This window comes from Camelus dromedarius, chromosome 25 (genome assembly GCF_036321535.1).
Source record: "Camelus dromedarius isolate mCamDro1 chromosome 25, mCamDro1.pat, whole genome shotgun sequence".
Lineage (NCBI taxonomy): Eukaryota > Metazoa > Chordata > Mammalia > Artiodactyla > Camelidae > Camelus > Camelus dromedarius.
Window position 1 is genome coordinate 16033266 of NC_087460.1, and position 19291 is coordinate 16052556.

General features: G+C 39.0%; 1 protein-coding gene across 4 annotated transcripts in view; it reads right to left on the reverse strand.

The window, feature by feature from the left end:
• Positions 1 to 763: 763 nt before the first annotated feature.
• LMNTD1 (lamin tail domain containing 1) overlaps positions 764 to 19291 on the reverse strand; it is a 312243-nt gene continuing 293715 nt past the window's right edge. For all 4 annotated transcript variants that reach the window (XM_064479123.1, XM_031443921.2, XM_064479122.1 and 1 more), the window contains 4 exons: positions 15044 to 15255; positions 14311 to 14482; positions 8207 to 8270; positions 764 to 3044 (listed from right to left, as the gene is read on the reverse strand). In XM_064479123.1, coding sequence (XP_064335193.1) covers positions 8232 to 8270; positions 14311 to 14482; positions 15044 to 15255 — 423 coding nt within the window. In that variant the 3' untranslated portion in view covers positions 764 to 3044; positions 8207 to 8231. The remainder of the gene's footprint in view (positions 3045 to 8206; positions 8271 to 14310; positions 14483 to 15043; positions 15256 to 19291) is intronic.

Consider the following 19291-nt stretch of genomic DNA (forward strand, 5'->3'; position numbering starts at 1 on the left):
ACTCACTGCTATCCAAGGCTACTGGAGCCCCAACGATCAATCTTCTAATGTTCATTCAAGAAATTTAGGAAAAAAAATGCTCCAAACCCACATTCTTTCTTTGTAATCCCTGAATAGTCTTGCCCGAGTATTAACACTTAGGCAGTTAATGATTTATACCGGCAGAGGTGGGTCTGTCTTCCCCTTCCATAACCGTTCAGAGAGAGTCCCCGAGCAGGAAGACAGTCGAGGCATTGTGCTGGAACTCTCTGTGGTGATGTCACTGACAAGGAATCTCCTACGCTGAGCATTTATTTCTCTTTTTCTTGCAAGGGCAAAAGGTTATACACTTCCTAAGAGTGCGCGTCACAAAAATAAGCAATACTTGAATGTACCACACTTTCGACCACCAAGAGAGGACATGCTCTTACATAAGAGCTCAGAGGAGATCTAGTCATTGATGAAGTGTCAATGAATCAGAGGTAGGCAGACGAAGTTCTCCTGAAGCTGCACAATCTTCAAATATAATGAAGATGATTTGAGCTGCAATATGTTTTGGATTAGGGGGCCTCTGCTCGTACGTGGGAAATAATTGGAAACACCTGAGCCTCATATGCTGTTTCTTTCATGTGCTTCCATCACAAATCTTTGAGGGAAGGAGGTCGGGAGGCAAGCCTGCACGGGTGAGATAGCTTGTTGGCTTTGGTTCCCAGAACCCTTTTGGTTGTATGTTTATACTCCCAATGTGAACATGAGCATCACAAATGGCAGCAGCTGGAAGAAATTATGAGCCACGGAATAAGTTAACTTTTATTGTACCCTCTCAGACGGCACCATGACGACACAGTTTCTATAGTAACATGGAACAGACAGAAGAGCCTACACGATCGAGCCAGCGTGTAATTCGAAGATCACACTTAATGGTTCAAAGTGGCAGGAGGTGTCACTGACAGTTATCTGAAAATGTACACGTCTACTCCTGAGTGTCCAGAGGCTCGAGGAAATAATGTGATTGGTGTGGCCTGGTGACTAGAAAATATTTATGCTGCATCATTATGCAGGAGTTCATGTGAATCTTCTTTGTATCAAACCAAAAAGTACATGACAAATTATTTTGTCAAGCAATGTCAGTCTTCTCAGATGCTTTAGACTGGCGTATGCCTTTTTTTTTTCCATCTTGGAAATACTGATCAGAATTATTAGAGTTTTGTTTGTTTATTATTTTAACTATTAAAAAAATTATTTTTGGTTTTGTTTTTTGGGGGGAAGGCGGTAATTAGGTTTGTTTATTTGTTTGTTTGTTTATTTTATTTATTTATTTATTTATTTATTTATTTATTTATTTATTTATTTATTTATGTTTAATGGAGGTACTGGCCATCTAACCCACGACCTTGTGCATGCTAAGCATGTGCTCTACCACTGAGCTATACCCAAGCCCCATTTTTTAAACATTTTTTTCTGGGGGGGCTTATTTATTGATTTATATATTTATTTTTAATGGAGGTACTAGAGATTGAACCCTGGACCTCATGCGTGCTAAGCACGCACTCTACCACAGAGCTATACCCTCCCCCACATTTTAACTGTTTTTAAGTGGCATTAAGTAGATTCACAATATTGTGCAACCGTCATCACTATTTCTGGAGCTTTTTCATCATCCTGAGCAGAGACTCTGTACCTGCTGAACAGCAACTCCTCCTTCTCCCATTCCCCTCGCCCCTGGTAAACTGTACTGTGCTGTCCATTTCTGTGAAATTGCCTAGTCTACGTGCCTCAGACAAATGGGATCAGAATATTTGTCCTTTTGAGTCTGGCTTATTTCATTTAGCATAATATTTTCAAGATTTATCCGTCTTAAACTATATATTAGAATTTTATTTCTTTAATGGACGAATAATATTGTTATGCATATATATGAGATTTTATAAGTCCATTCATCTCTTGATGGACACCTGGGATGTTTTCACCTTTTGGCTATTATGAATAATGTTGCTGTAAATGTTGGTATATAAGTATATGTTTGAGTCCCTCGGTACATGACTTTTTAAAAATAAAGTATTTTTGGCCCTTGATATTTGGATATAATAAAACAAACCTCAATGTTGACCACTAATGGATTTTTGGGTTATTTTACGTTCCTTTATTTTTCAAACAGAGTATAATGGGGGAAAATCCTCACTTTTCTTGCTCCTTCTCACATTCCAAGACTGTATATGCCCCATCTCCCTGAATATGTCATATAAATAAACAGAAATTAAGTGAAATTAAGCTGGGCTACAAGGCATAGACAGGATTTGTTCTCAGAGACCGAAACAACCATACCTTCTGACTGCAAAGTGGGTCAGCATTAAACATGAACATAGTCATTAGGTTTTCAACTTCTACACTCTTGATAGGTACAGAGTAAGATTGCTAAAGAATAATAAGTGAGTTTTTTTAGAAAGGTAGCTTCATCAGATTATTTAATTAAAACATTCTTGGCATTCCCTGTCCATGAGATTTTGTACCGAGTATCACATGGTGGAAGAGGAGATGATTTTGGCTGAATCTGAGCTAAGTGTAGGCAGGTTTAAAACCCCCCAACTAGCCACTCTGTAGAAACTTCATCTATTATTTCCAGTTATTAGGAAGGCAAATTAATGCCTGCTTTAAGGAGACAGATTCTAAGTGTAGAGACCAGACACACCACGTGATTCAGAATTCCTGAAACATGTGCTTTTTGGAAAACGCATCTGCAGAAACGGCAGAAGTTGTAGACAGACCTAACAGCTGGGCAGGGTATAAAAGCCTGAAGTCAGTGCTTAAGAAACTTAATGAAAACTGGGATGGTTTTGCTCTTGAACAATGTTTTTCTTCTTAGCAGCCTAGAAAAACAAATGTTTTAACTTGTCCACAAACTCCGTCTCCTTCTTTAAGAGATAGTTACAGTAAAGTCCCGAGGAATGATCTTTCCTAAGAGAAACCACGTTCTCCTTTGCTGCCGGCTTCCCGTCCTGTGTGGAAGGCAGGCTGTGTCATGTCAGGCATCCTTGTGTGGTTCTCTAGACTCGGATGTTATCGTCCTGAGCAAAAGATAAAACGGCAATGCACGGTGAAATGTAACACAGACTGTAGGTAAGCTGAAACTGTCATAGCAAAATAAAGCAGAGATGATCAGAGTCCTTCCTTCACACTAGACTTAAGGCCAGGAAACAGCAGCTCCAGAACATACTCATGGATGGAGGACAATAACAGGAGGGAGGAAATTATTCTCTGATGCCTCACCTTTTGCCAGGGTGAAAGGATTACTCATTTTTTTTCCTCCTTCTAACTCAGCTTTGTGATGTGTGTGCTCATTGAGGTTCCTGTTCTAATGCTGATTTATGATATGCAAGGTTCTTTGACTCCTAAGCAACTTAGCTATTTCCCTAGCTGGTCACGGATGCTGTTTATTTCTGGCCTTAAATATGAAGATCAAAATGATTCTGAGACAATCAGCTTAATGAGTCATTTCTAAATGTTCACACCCTTCAGATCCTTCTTGGTGGTACTTGAGTAGAACCTAATTATCTTTTCCATTAAACATCTCAGATGTGCTGCAGATTTAATATATACCAACTAACACACATAAAAATATAACAAAGAAGAGAAAGTTTTGTTTCTCCGTGTGCAACTGCTTGAGTTTTTTTCTGGGAGTCCTAGCAGGAGACTTCTCAGCCTGAGACGTTTATGTCCTCCTCTGTGGAAATGGAGCTGGAGACATCTGCACAGACATTTGGTTTCCTTTAAGCTATGGAATACCGCTGACCCACCACGGTGGAGAGTCGAGATCGCAGGTCTTTTTACTCCTCCTGTACAACCTAACTGTGACACACTTAGGTGAGGTTGGGAAGACAGAGGATTCCAGGGTGGCTGACCGACTTCAAAGGAAGAAGGTTATGGGAAACAAACATTCATGAAATTTCAACCGAGTAAAGAACTTTGGAAACAGACCACTTTCAGGGCTGAGAGGAGAAAAAGATTAGTACATGGATGGAAGGAATATACAACAAAATATAGATAGAAAACACTGACATCAGAAAATTTAATCATTAGACTTTCAAAACTCCTTTAGCAAGGTTTCATATTAAAGAGGATTAAATATTAGTCCTCCTGGCATTATGCTAAGTGAAATAAGACAGAGAAGGACAAACACTGTATGATATCACTTGCAAAATGGTATCTAAAAAATAAAACAAACTAGTGAATAAAACAAAAAAGAAGCTGCCTCACAGATGTAGAAAACAAGCTAGTGGTTACCACTAGAAGGGTTGGGAGGGGCCATGTAGGGGTAGAGGATTGAGGTACAAACTATTACATATAAAATATGCTACAAAGATATATTGTACAACACAGGAAATACAGCCAATATTTTATAATCACTATAAATGGAGTAGAACCTTTAAAAATTGTGAATCACTATTACTGTACACCTGTAACTTATATAACATTGTACAGCAACTATATTTCAATTAAAAACAAACTAAACAATTAAAAAAATTAGTCCTCCTTTTCTGTGCTGTTAAATATTGACTCTTCACTCATAATAACTGGCTCCAAGAGGAGAAATTGCTAATGGAAAGTTCCTGCCAGGGTCCGAGAAATACACTCCATGTTTGAGTTGTCCAGTCTGGACCACTCAGAACAGTGGGTGATGTGTGAACGCAGCTCGGCTCATGGAAGGACTCCATCACCAGGACTTCACTAGGAGTGCCCAGTGCAATACACAGGCGTGCCTTGTAAGTACAGGAGCTTTTGCCAGTTGTGAACTCAACATCCCATGTCTGCCATTTTGGCGCTGCCTTCCCTGGTCCTAAGCAATTTCACATCCTTGAGGACACTGCTGGTGATATGCAAGTCCCACTTCTGCCCCTGTTCCTTTTCCCCTCTTTCTTCTCTGCCCTAGATTCCTCAGTGTGTCCTAGCAAGTCTGGGAGTTCCTATGGCAGGTGGCAGACACGAAGCGAAATTGCTTGGCTTTTCCAGAGTTCTCTACTTTAACCTGTGGGAAGTTGCTTCTGCAGCCTTCTGTGGCATCACCCATCTGCACTGCCCATTAGTCAGACAGCAGAAGGTCTCACACATTCCTTGCAAAGTTCTGACCAAAGAGGGCATTTGAGAGCTGTGACTCCAAGTGCAACTGCATGGATTTATTCACTGGTAGCTTAGAAACGTGATTAACGTAAGAATGCAATTAGGAGTCAAAGACTCTTGAGATTAAACTTTGATGTGTTGTGTTTGTACCAATAATTGACACTCTTCAGTTAGCAATTTTGAAGATAGGACTTGAATCTTTTTGGGTGTATGGAGAGGTCTTAAGATTCTCATGGTACCCAACTCCTTTTTTTTTCATGAATGAAAATGTCTTTTTCTAGTCCTACTTCTAAATGTGTGCTGTTTTTGCCATTCCAACAAGTTGAGGGGGTCAGTAAGGCAAAGATAATCTTAATGCTTGATTGGCAGAGAGGTGTGGCAAAGCACTGGCATTAGGCTAAGATTCTAGTCTTAACTCTGCCACGTACTATCTAAGTGACTTTGGGTGAGTCACTGAATCTCACTGACCTGAAGTTTCTTCAATCATAAAACAGAAATGATACCAGCACTGCCTACCTCATAGGCTCAAACAAGATAATGTGAAAATCATGAAATGCTGTATGAGTGCATAACAATACGAGTCACCAAGGAGTGGTCATGAGTACCAGTGAGCACTGCACGATGGCTTTGTCTCTGAACAGCTCTCCATGAACCGACTCTCCAGGCTCAGAAGCTGACTGCAATACTGAAGGAAAGGCTTCAGAAATATTCTGAGAGTACACTGATGGACCATTCTAAAGATGTCCACCTGATGGGGGGTAGAGGCTCTGAGAAGACAGAAGGAAGGCATCTCAAGAAGCCTAGAACTTTTCAAAACAGTGTGGGTTAAAAACAAAACAAAACAAAACAAAACAAAAACCAACCACACACAATCAGAACTACCAAAGAATCTCCCACAGAGAGGCTCAGTGAACAAATTCGTGACCATGGTAGTCAAGCAAAATAATGACTGAGGAAGACCAACAAAGACTAAAAAACTTTTGCCAAAATTATGTTATTCAATATCCTATGAGAGGATCCAGAACATTTTTTTCCCAACCAAAACCAACAGTAACAAAAAATCCTCATTTTTGTATGTAATAAAATGTCCCCCTTTCCAACTTGTCTGCATGTTCAGTCCTGAGTAGAAGTCCCTTCTGGCTACAGGAAGTGAAGGGTACTTGAACTGTAGACATGCTGGTTGCTAATGCCTGTGACAGATTCCAGATCCCATCCTTGGCATTCCAAGGACACCCTGCTCAGGGCTGTGCCAACTGGAAGAAATGGATCCTGGTGTAGATACTTCTGGGAACAGAGATTATATCAGTGGGGGCCAAGGCTGGATTCTCCAGCTGTTTGCAATAAAATAAACCTTTAGTTTAATCTTGGCGCTGTGGTTGATTACTAGGTGAATTTTGGTAACTTGTCCTTACAGATTTCTGTTTCTTTCACCTTAAAATGAAGTGGTTGGAATAAGTCCATTTACAGTCCCAGTGTCCTATAAGAAGTGTCTGAGAAGAAGGCTTCTCAGAACAACAGGAAGGAAGGCATAGCCATCACATTTTTAAGCAGTTGGAAGCTGGAGGATAATGATGCTGTAGAAAGGGAGAGAGTGGACTTGTAAAAGTGCAGGTCACCTCCAGAAAAACAGAAGATGATGACTAGGGATAATCTAGGAGAGAAAAGCCAAGAGAAATTGGACAGCTGAGCAATCAGAGAAAACTTGAAAGGTTGGTACACAGATGTGGGAGCTGGGGGAACCACAAAAGGCCAGCACGCTGTGTAGAGGAGTAAAGTTAAGTGATTGCCGCCAGCAGAGTCCAGAATACTAACAAGTTACGAATCAGGTGGCTGTAGTTTTATTCTTAAATCAAGGAATGAATCTAAAGTCTAGTCAGAAAAAAGAGCAAGACATGGAAACAGCCTAAATGTCCATCAACAGGTGACTGGATAAAGAAGATGTATGTTTATACAATGGAATACTACTCAGCCATAAAAATCGACAACATAATGCCATTTGCAGCAACATGGATGTTCCTGGAGAATGTCATTCTAAGTGAAATAAGCCAGAAAGAGAAAGAAAAATACCATATGAGATCGCTCATATGTGGAATCTAAAAACAAACAAACAAACAAACAAAAAAAACAAATACAAAACAGAAACAGACTCATAGACATAGATTACAAACTTGTGGTTCCCAAGGGGTTGGGGGGTGGGAAGGGATGGACTGGGATTTCAAAATGTAGAATAGATAAACAAGATTTACTGTATAGCACAGGGAAATATATACAAGATCTTATGGTAGCTCACAGAGGAAAAAAATGTGACAATGAATATATGTATATGTTCATGTGTAACTGAAAAATTGTGCTCTACACTGGAATTTGACACAACATTGTAAAATGATTATAAATCAATAAAAGATGTTTTAAAAAAAGAGCAAGAAGAAATATAAATAGATCAGGTATTGGACTAGGGCAGTGAAGAATGTCAACTAGAAAAGGATTCTGAACAAAAGGATTCCCTGACCAAAAATTGCCTAGTCACCAGGTCTTTGGGGAAGAGTTTAAACACAACCACTTGTAAGACAGAAAGCCGTTGAGATCTTCTTCCTCAATTACTTAGATGTTGATATCATCATGAAAAAGATGAGGCAATGCCGGAAGATTAGCAGAGGCCAGAGTTCCTAATTTTCCCCTTCATCACTGCTCAGAAGATACACAACTACCAAGCTTCTGCAGTCTCTTTAACCAGAATGATTTCTGCTAAACTGTTAATAATCTGTTGCTTATAGGAATTGAAAGGTATTAGCATGGTTGCAGAATAGAGTTTTTAGTATTTGAAGTGACTCTGGGTTTCAGTCACTCTTAACCACCAAGGACAGGACGAGGATATTAGGCAAAAAGTAAAGATGTGCTATTTCCTTGTTTCCCATTCTTAGAAAGTTTATCATACAACAAGGAAGACAGAAACAGATGACTCCAAAAGCAACATAAATATTTAACAGAATATTAATCACTACAGAATACATGAGAATAATCCGTGTTCTGATGGCTCTTAAAGACGTAGCTACAAATTATTTTAGTCATTATTTTTCTGCAAAGAAGGCAAATTTGCAATACTGCTACTTACCTTTAAAAGTTGAATTGACTGCCTATTACTTTTGTAACTCAGACGTCTTATTTTTTCTTGGTCTCTGCAAACCCAAAAAAGCAGGGGTTAAGGGGATTGGGCAGGATTCACCAATATTCCAAGCATTAATTTCTCACATTGAAACAAACCTTGGAACAAACTAACAACAAAAGGATTATCTTTCATTTGAAAGAAATCTAAGGTTTAAGAACAGTATTTAACGGTAACTTGAACCAAGGTGTTTTAATACTACTTGGAAAGTATTATTTGATTATTAAGGCCAAGTTTTCAATGACTCATTTTAAAAGGAAGCATGCATTTCAAGATACAATTAATCAAAACTTGGAGAGGAGAAATGTCTGGAAGATATATTTTTTAAAAGTGAGGTTGCAGAATAATTTTACCAGCCTGTAAAATTCCTCAAGTGCTTTCTACAGTTGTGGCAGCCGTAACGATGAGGTAGCTAGAGGAGGGAGGTACAGGAATAAGTCTTCACCAAGAGGGATGTATGAGGAGGTTGTGTGGACAGAAGCTGATGCTGCCTGGCCCGCCAGTTTGGCCGACTCCACCCTGGTGATGAAAGAGGTGACTGTTGGCCTCCTCCCTCACTTCCATGCACTTAGGCATGGACTGAAAGTCACTTGGTTTAAATGCAATTTGTTTAATTAAAAAAAAAACCAGCGTATCAAATGGAAATAGTGCTGGAACAGACGATCCCGATCACAAATTACTTTTAGCCCTGAGATAAGATTTTTTTTATTCCTGTAAAATAAAAGAGAGGAAAGAAAAACAATATTCTAGGTCCAGGCAACAGTGAGCTTCTCTGGAAAAAACCACTGCAGGAAAGCTCCTCCTTCATACCTCACTCTCCTCTGTGAGCTCAGGAGGACTATCAGGTTAAATTGTTAGTATTTGACTGCAAAAACGAAAACAAAAACAAAAACAAAAACAACCCCCAACATCCAGAAGCTGGATGTGAAATTGTGATCTGCAAGGAAGATTAACAAAAACATAGGGTGTTTCTGCTGAGACACAATGATTCTCTTGGCTGCTAGCAGGTTTCTAAATCCAGTGAATCGGGATGCTGTTCTGATGAGAGTGTGCACTTTCTGAATAGTGAGTTATGGACCTGGAATATAAACAAGCTTCTAAAATACCTTCCTTACCACAGGCGGTGGTTTAGCTCGAAGAACAATCTAGTCATCACTTCTCATCTTCTGGAGCAACGTGTTGGCATGAAACACATCTTGTAAATATTTTATGTGTGTCCTTCCAGACTGACTAGCCTGGGGATGAAGGTTTTAAACTGCACTCTGAAAGCTTGTTCTTCAGCTAAGTACTATAGTTTAGACCTAGAAAACACTTATAGAAAATTTCCGCCTGTAATTTCTTGAGATTCAACGCTAGGATTGTCAGCGGTAGCGGTGTTTGTTTCAACTCCAGTAAACGATGGTAGTTTCTTGGGTTATTTGAGCCTGGAATGTTTAGCACCTAGTAACTTTAATCTGAATACTGTGACTTCCTAAAATAGTAATTTTTTTTTACTTGTGTGAAGAAATGGATCATTAATGACGTATTTCCATAAACGAGATTACAATCTTTCATAACTCAAGGGCAATTAATTTAAAATACTTCTGTTTTGTAATGTTGAAATGTTTTGAAATAAAAGATCTAGTCATGAAGTTACCCAATCACCCTGTCATTAGAACTAATATTTTAGAATTCTTTATATGGTCATTAAAAAGCCTTTATTTCAGCTGTAAGAAGAGACACATAAATGGTTCTCACTTGTCTATTTTCTTAAAAAAAAGAGAAAGTCCTACAGAATTATGATATTGCAATCTGAATTTTCTGAAAGCAAAGCGACAGAAGAGAAAAAGCATTACTTTTGAATATGATGTAATATAATTTCTCTTTATAAAAGAGCTCCTGCTTTTTTCGATGCTACTATTTGATAACAAAAAATGAACAGAAACGCTTGGCGTTTTGTAGTGTTCCTTCAAGTAATTATTTTTTACTCAGTCTGATTCTAAGAGGTCCAAGTAATTGGCTTCTGTATATCACAGGATAGTCAGAGTTTTTGTTTAAAAATTTCTATATATCAATTCATACAATTTGTAGTTATACTGTTTAATATATATATCAGTATACACATAACTATACATAGCAGTATTATTTATATATATTATTATATTTATTATATTATATATGATATATATATAATATTAACTAAAAATCTGGCCAGTCATACAGAAGTGATGTTCAACATTGCAAATTCTTAATCTGCTAAACGTAAACAATGCAATGCAGGTCTAGACACGAGTAAACAGAACAAATACTCACATGAAGGATGCAGAAAGAAAATTTACTTCAAACTTGTGTTTTTTTCCCTTTGTTACCATTGTGGATTGGAAGTATACTCTTATTGGGAAAAAATACTTTGATCTCAGGACAGATAAGCTGGATCTATTGAACTGTAATTAGTCAGACCCACAGTCTAACGAAAGTAAAATTCCATAAATGTGACCTTAACATAGAGCTTACACTGACAAGATTTTAACTGTTTCATTCCTGCATAATGTTATCTATGTTCTCGTTTCATTTGTTTTCCAGCAGATTGACTTTTAAAAGTATGGCTTTGCAACCGTCAGAAACAAAGGAACATTATCACTGTGATTACTATAATAACATTTGTATGGGAGTTGGTTGCAGCTGTCAAGTCCATTGCCGGGTGCAGCATGGATCACTGATGACAGGCAGGTGTGCTAGACACTGTGAAAACACAGTGCATTAAACGGCGCACACCCCCACGCTGTTAGCTTAAAGCAGTGTCTGCAGGATACTCTCTTCAGACTAGTTTCTTCCATTTAACTCGAGTGACAGAAGAAGATTGACCAAGTTGTCCACAATTTGTCAGCCAATCTCCGTGAGAAGAGAGCACGTTCTCACAAGGCATGGGAATAATAGTGGCCACGCAGGGCAAACCCATATGCTTTGTTAAAGGGTCTTTCTCCTTCCCCAAAGTGAACCTTTGAGGCTGCAGTCAGTGCCTTGCCTCTGTGCTCTCATAGCTCCAAGTGCACACCACATTCTACTAAAGATGCCTTTCTTGTTTATTTTTCCAAAATTTTATTGTGGCAAATTCCAAACATACGGAAAGTATGACAGAATTATATGACTACATCTGTATACCTGTCACCTAGACTCAGAATTAACCCTTTACCATACTCGCACTATCTTTGTTTATCTATCTACGCTTACATCGCACCAAACCAGTAGGAATTCAGTAAAGATCTCTGCATGAATCTAAGAACAGCCGATATAACCCCAACACAGTGAACACATCTAAGGAAAGAACAATGACTGGTCGACATCTAATATTCATTCTGTGTTCAAATTTACCTAATTATCTTTAAAATGTCCTTTCTAGTTGAGATTTTTGTTTGCTTTTTGACCAGCAGTCTGTTAAGTGAAACTAAATGGTAGCGATCCTGTGTGGGCCATCTGGTCAGACATAACAGCGGCCTAACTAGGTTATTTCTCTCTCACTTGGTCTGGAGCGGTGCCAGTGCAGGGCATTTAGGATGCCGTTTCCATCCTCAACATATGGCTTCATCCCTGGGCTGCGAGATGGCAGCTCCAGCACTGTAAACATCACGGTGGAGACACAGGGGAGCACATGGTCCATGTGCGTGACCCAGATGTCCTGTACACCATTTCTGCTCACATCCCGTTACACACAATGCAGATACACGGTCTTGCTTAGATGCAGCAGAGACTGTGAAGAACAGGCTTTATTCTTGGTGGCCGAGTCTAGGTTTCCCTGGACCTTTGGGTCTTGTGTCTAAAGGAATAATGGTTTAGAGGCAGTAATCAGCCATCTCTGCCATGAGATGCTCTTGGAAATGACTGAGCTCTGATGAACTATATTATAACTAATACACTGGAATATATCAATATGAAAATGATGACCATAATGACTTATTCCAATTTCACATCAGAACTCAAAAGAGGATCAAAGGGGATTTCAGATTTATCCGGCTTTTCTTGGTAACGTGAAGCATATTACACAAGGTTGACGTGCATTCATCTGGAAGGAGTAATACATCAGTGTTCTTAACATTATCCTCTATACCTTCTGTATCTTCACATATTTTTAAAAACAAAATGTGTTGGCATAAGTTAGGCATATTATATGCAGATGTTTCTTTAAAATTATCTGAATTGTTAGTCTCTAGGCGCCTCCATAACATATTTGAGAGGCACAGTCAAAAACAAGGCAGCTGGTCCCAGGCAGAAGAGTCACATGCAACTAAGATTCTTCCGTAACTTAGCCAACTAGTCTGTTTGTTAGTGAGGGGGACAGGAGCAGGATGGAAGAGACTATGAGTGAAACTGATGAATTTTTGTTTTATCTCTTTTTTTCTTTGTCACTTATTGAGGAGTGCGCTAATGATATCTAATAGTCCAGTGCAGGCAAATTAAAAAGAGGATGGCTAATTAACAAACCAGGTAACTGTCCCTTGGTGAACCATGTTATGTTCTTTCAAGGAAGTGAATTGGTGATTCAAGGTTTGCTGTTATCCAGTCAATGATCAATGAATCATTCATAACACCTGTCTCTTTGTGGCCCATCTTTCTCAACTGAAATCAAAGAAAAGCTCTTACAATTCTGATGTACATCCGTTAATATTGAAAATTTAATGAATAGAAAAATTTAACGGTATGTAATGATGAACAGAGGCCTTGAAAGTATTAAAGAAGCTCGCTTTTAAAATTATTATTACAGGATATACAGATGAAGTGAAATGTTTTGTGTTGAATAACAAAAATTACTGAATAATCATAGTGAGTTGCCATCACCACAGAAAGGTGCATCAGGAAAAATCTGGAATCAAATTTCTTTGGAAAACAAGTTGCTCAGAATGAGGAAGACGGTGAAGGCTACATTAATTGGAGAAAAACATGAAGGCATTTTTTGAAAAATCTCAAGTGTAAGTCATGAAGTACTACACGTGCTCTATACAAAATAAAACTATGTATTCCACGTACATAAAACCTGCTGCTGAAGGAGCCCTTTAAATTTCAGACCCAGTCTCTTTGCAGATGAAGAACCTCAGGCACAAAGACACAGGGCACTTAATTTTACGAAATGGAGTGTGTTCAGGAATTTATAAATTTTCCATCATTCGACTTCCAAAAGGTATTATTTTGGGGGTGCTATGTCCCAACAATATGTCAGCATACTAACATGGTGTGTTTCATACTGTGATTCCAGATAGGTGCCTCAAAGATCACGGGAGAGCAGGGAAGAAGATGGGTGTAACAGGTAGTGGGAATCACTCCTCTTCAACTTGGACAGCTCTGCTTTTACCCACTTTATACATTGGGATTCTGCTCAAGATTTCATTTAAAAAAGCATCCCTCTGCTAAATCTAAGTTTGCAAGTCATAACTTCACCAGCACATAGCTGCTGTATGCAAGTATTTCTTCACAGCTTAGGATCTGGCACTTGGTCTAATCAGTTCTTCTGAAACATTTGGGGGCATCTGGTGAAACTCATGGAGCTCTCTACCCAGAAAACATCACGTTGACATACATTTCTGCTCCAAATTTAGCATATTCATGGACTTTCAGAAATCCATGAACAGATCCTTGGCTAATAATGCCAACTTTAAAAGCTTTACTTATAGGTCTTAAGAAGTATCTGGTCAAAAAAGAATAAGGATTTGGGATTAGTATTAGCATATGTTTGTAAAAGATGGATATTTTTCAGCACAGCCTAACTTGTAGGACCAGTTCATCCTGCCTAATGAAAAACAAAATATCCTCCTGATGGGACCTCAAGAGTCTCATGCATTCTTGCTGGCCATGCTATTCTTTTGAGTCATTGATTTATTCAGCAGAAATCTACCAGGAATAGTAGGAGACACTGTGCAAATGTGAACAGCTTACAGTACTTGCTTTAGGAACCATCTATGCTTGAGGATACGAACAGCTTTTAATAATTAGTGACTTTTTACCACTTAATCCCCTTTTCACCAGTTCTACACACACACACACACACCCTCACTTACTCTCCACTTACTCTCCCTTTGACTTACCTGGGCTGGACTGGGCCCGGCTGACTGAGACCTGGGCTGTGTGTCTAAGCTGCGTCCAGCCATGCCGGTGTCGTGAGGATCAATCAGAGGACAGTAGGGATGGGCAGGGACATTAGGGCTGTGGCACCAAGGGCTGCGATTGGGAAAAAGGGTTGGTGGGATTTCTTTTTCTCTGTAAAAGAAAAATTAAGCCCAAATTGAACCCCAAAGGCACTTCACACAGTGGCACTAGTAGTAAAGGCTCAGAGAGAGTGGAATGAGCATTTTGCATGAGCAGAGAATGTGGCTTTCCTAGACTTTGTGGGCAACCCCTTTATCACATTAGAAACATTTGCCTACAAATGAAAAACATAAATTCTACACCGTTAGCCACAGCTAGCTCCTGATCCAAGATGAAAATTCTAGATACTGCAAATCTCCCTCCACCTGAGCCCTGCTGAAGACTCAAGGCCGTGCCTCTCACAGCAGCACCATCAGGAAATGCAATGGCCAGAGGGGTCTCAGTCTCACCTAGCAGAAATCGCCAGCCGGTCCCATGGGTATTTCCCTACTTGCTTTGTGTTCTTTATATTTTAAAACAAAAATTATTATGTTTTTTATGGTCCTATAGGAGTTTGGGGGTCATTATTGATTTACCTATTCATCACACAGCTGCCTGACACCCAGTCACTCCCACCTGCTCACTTACTAACCATGGGAAGAACTCAATTTAAAAAACTCAAGCAAGTTTTACCTCTTAAGAAAAGCTTGAACATGTTCCACCTGACATTTGGAGGAACCTGTCTTAGATTGATCTTGTTTTTCGATAGTTGTTGGAGCTGCTGGCCAATGAAACATGTGCCTTCGAGATGTTGAACTCACTATCGAGCTTCTGTCAAATTCAATGTCGGTCTCTAATTTCTCCCACGCTTGCTTCCAGTGAATAGGAGTGTACCAGGCAACAGCCTAACAAAAATGATTCATTAATATTAAATACTGTTGGAGTTATATAGGTTTTTTAAATGCCATAGGCTTATTGCAATAAAATGCCCAAATCAAACTCTAATGTCACTTACGTACTATGTAAGGATTAGTGAAACACATAAGGAGGCTGTAGTAAGATATCCTGGCCTTCGTTTCCAGTTCTGAAAATTGCAAGCTGCTTAACTTTAGTCAGGTTAGACACTTACTGCCTTGGGCTGTGCCCTCGTATGTAAAATGGGGAGGGCGGTGGCGGTCAATTGCTATATGAGGGTGTCGTGAGATTCAGTTAAGCTACTGAATTTTATAACCACAAAGAATTGTGCAAAAAGTAGTTGTAGTATCAGTAAGTTAAAAATTTAAATATTTAAACATCGATGCATATATATATCTTATCTGAGATGGGGAAATGGGCAATAGAACTGAAAACATGGAGAGGAAACCATGTTCCCCAGGGCAGAATTCCAGGTGGGACTGTTAAAGAGACCCAGGACCACTAAAGCTGCAGTTTATCTTGGTTTCCTGAATATGTGGCATGTGTACAACATATACGTGCAGAAATTATTCAGAAAAATCATGTGTAGGGACGAATAAATTATGTCTTTGTTCAATGTGAGAAAGTTAAGCAACAACTGTGCCCGAACACCCTACTTGTTCTTGTGATCTGCTTTTAGTTTATAAAATTAGAGGTTTGGGTTTATGCTGTAACCATTGAAAAACCCTCTGTTTGCCTTGACAAGTTAAATACACATAAAGGCAACACAAGGCAAGCTCAATGAGGCTGGGCCTACGGCAAAGAAAGAGAAAGATGAAGTCTCTGGAAAAAAGTTTAATTTCATGGATCACAGAAGGCAAACTGTCACTTTTGCTTCAGGTCATCAGTTAGGGACTCTCCTTTTTAGCAGCTCAAACATAGATATTTGTGTGGAAAATAATGTTTGTGATCTTTTTAATGCAATGTCTCTCAGTAAGACTGTAAGCCTTTCCTAGCCATGAGCAACATTTTATTTCTTCCTGTATTGTGAGACTTAAAAATATTTGATAACAAATAAAAGGATGTCGTTTTAATTTCACCTCTGGAATGTTGGCCACATGAAACTTGTAGGCTATTTCTAGCACAACAGAAAAATTATTGGAATTATAATGTCTGGGGTTATTTTAGTTTTGCCATTTTGCCAATCATGTGACCTTGAGCAGGATATTTAACTTTCCAAGACCCGTTTTCTTCCTTTGTAAAATGCTTAAATAACCTGAGACTCAAGTGAGATAATGCACATAGAAACAGCCCTCAGTGAATTCCTCCAGCACAGGAGCGGTCTGAATCTCTAATACAGAACAATGTATTGGGAAAGCCCTAGGCACTGAACAATATAAGAAGCCTACTAATTTTCTGACATATAACATAGAGGCTGCAAATTGTATAGGACAACAATGAGACTGGTGAAAAAGTCTAGCCCTGTTTCAAAAGCAGTAAGCTTATAGAATCTTAGTGCTTGTACTGTATAATCGCTTAACGTTACCTATTAGAGAACAGAATGAAGATTACACAGTTAACTCGTGGCAGCGCAGGACTAAATCTACCTTTACATTACAGCACACGATTTGTAGCCATATTGAATATTAACCACTGCCATGTTAGTGATGAATCAAAAAGTAGTCTGTCATACTTCAGGTTTCTTTTTTTTAATGACCCATAATGTAACTTCTCTTTGCCCCATCTTAAAAAAAAAAAAAGTATTTTCAAGACCAGAAACAGGATCTATTCTAATCTGTGTGACTGGCAACTGTTTTAGTCAGATTTTAGGCTCTGTAACTTTTCCCACAAGATATGGGTTATTTTCTATATACAAGTTATATAAAAAGCAATTCCAGAGGCACGATGAAACTTTGCATCTGTCTGCTTTTCAGCACGTCTATGGGAATGTAGAAACCTATCTTTTCAAGGAAAATCTATCTGACAAGTGCAGATAGTGAGGTCCAGTATCACTGAGGTGAGAATAGGAACTAATTGTTAAAAAAAAAGCGGTGGGGGGGGGGTGGAGAACTCTGTGCTTATATTAGAGGTTCTAGGTTGACTTAAAGTCATATTTCAGTGCATTTGATGAAAATATTTTCTATTTGAATTACATAACGCTGATTGTTTTACCATGGGGTAGGAATTCCAATAGGATGTGACCTTAAAAAGAAAAAAGGCTTGAGCTGAGGCCTAAAGAGGGAGTAGGAATTAATAGGTAAATAGGGGAGGAAAGAGAGTCTATGGAGTGGGAAGAGCATGTGCAAAGGCCCTGTGACTTGAGGGAGTAATTAAGTACTAGGAAAGTGAAAGAAGGCCAATGTGGTTAGAGAAGAGAGCACAGAAAAGCATGGCGAGGGTTGAGTTAGGGAGGAGGAAAAGGGTAAGACCATTATGGTTCAGGTTAACTGGGTGACTTCCCTCTCATCCTGCGACTCAAAACAAGTGTTTTCTCCTCCCTAAGGCTTTTCCTGATGCTGTCCTTTAGAGTTGACATCTCTAATGCAAGCTGCCATGCTCTGTGCGCCGACTTCTATTAAAGCATTGTTTCACTGTAATGCAATTATTTCTTGCTACATATTAATTTTTACTACCAGACTCTTGCATTTTCTTAGGACAAGAATCATGGAATAATTACGCTATTTTTTCCAGCACCTAGCACAATGCTTGGAAGATACTAAATATATGTAAATGTTTTCCAAATGAATCAATCAAGTCCACTCTTGCACTAGCAATCAAAATTATTTGTGTTTACTTCACCCTGCAGAAATGGTCTGATCCTATATGCGGAGGTAATTCAAAACACTCCGTAAAAGGGGTAGTCAAAATACAAAGTCTAATTCAGTTGCAGGCAAAGACAATTTACTAAAACATGCATCCCAGGAGCTCAGGGACCTGTCTGGTTCAACACTCAGTGACTTGAACAGTGTGCATACAAAGTAGAACCCCCAAAGTGTTTGCAGAATGGCTGATAGGTGAATAAATGCAGGGAAAGGTCTGAAACAAGCACGTCTTAACCCTAACCTGAGTTTTGCTAATGATTTCTTGTGAGGCTGAGTAAACAACTTAGATTGCACAGCCTTACTTTCCCCATCAGTGAAAATTATCAGAAGTATTACAGAATTCAGTTCGAGCCCACAAAAATATGTAAGGGTAAGGGAGTGAAGGCTGCAAAATTGCATCTAATGAGTGTTCACTCCATATAATGATCACTGGTTGTTTTCACAGAAAGACCTTAAATGGCTCTTAATACGCTAGCAAGTCTACTCTAAAGGGATAGTCAACCTAAGCCTCAGGTGCTGTGTAGCAAGACAGAAATGCAGAAATAGATTTCAATTAACATACTGTGTGGATTAGTAGTTGTAAGACGTAGTGAGTTAAGAATGGGGGATAAGAAAAGGCAGGCACTTAAGAAAAATCTAAAGAATGGCTTCAAAAAAGGAGTAAGTGTTTGTTGTAAAACGAGACATCTTTAAACTTCACTGGCATGTTTTGGGGTCTGTATTTATGCTAATATGATACCAAGGAGAAGGCAGAGTGAAAATATAAAATTGTAAAATGTTGGGAATGAGTTACACAAAGTTATTTCTAATACACTTAATTTTACAGAGAATATAGTCCCTACAAATTAGAGAGTTGGTTCTTTGATTAGAATATCAGCCCCTTAAGAGTAGGTATCACGTCTTACACTGTGTTACATTCCCAACACTTACGACGCTCATTACAGCCCTTAGAACAGAGACGCCCAGGAAGCCTTTGAGAAATGAATAAATGAGTAGAAAAGGCCTGCGTGGGGTTCCTTCCTTTCTTGTCCTTCTCTTTAGGCTAAATACAATAAATAACACCCATTCTTGGCTCTGCAATGTGAAGTAGCTTCTTGGAAATGCAAGATATCAAATGTATTTGTGCCAAAATTGTAAGCAGCTCCTCGGCACTTTGGCACTGAGAAGAGGGTGCTGTTGATCTGCTTGACGTGTTGTGACGGTCTGTGCTGGTTCTGTCCCAGCT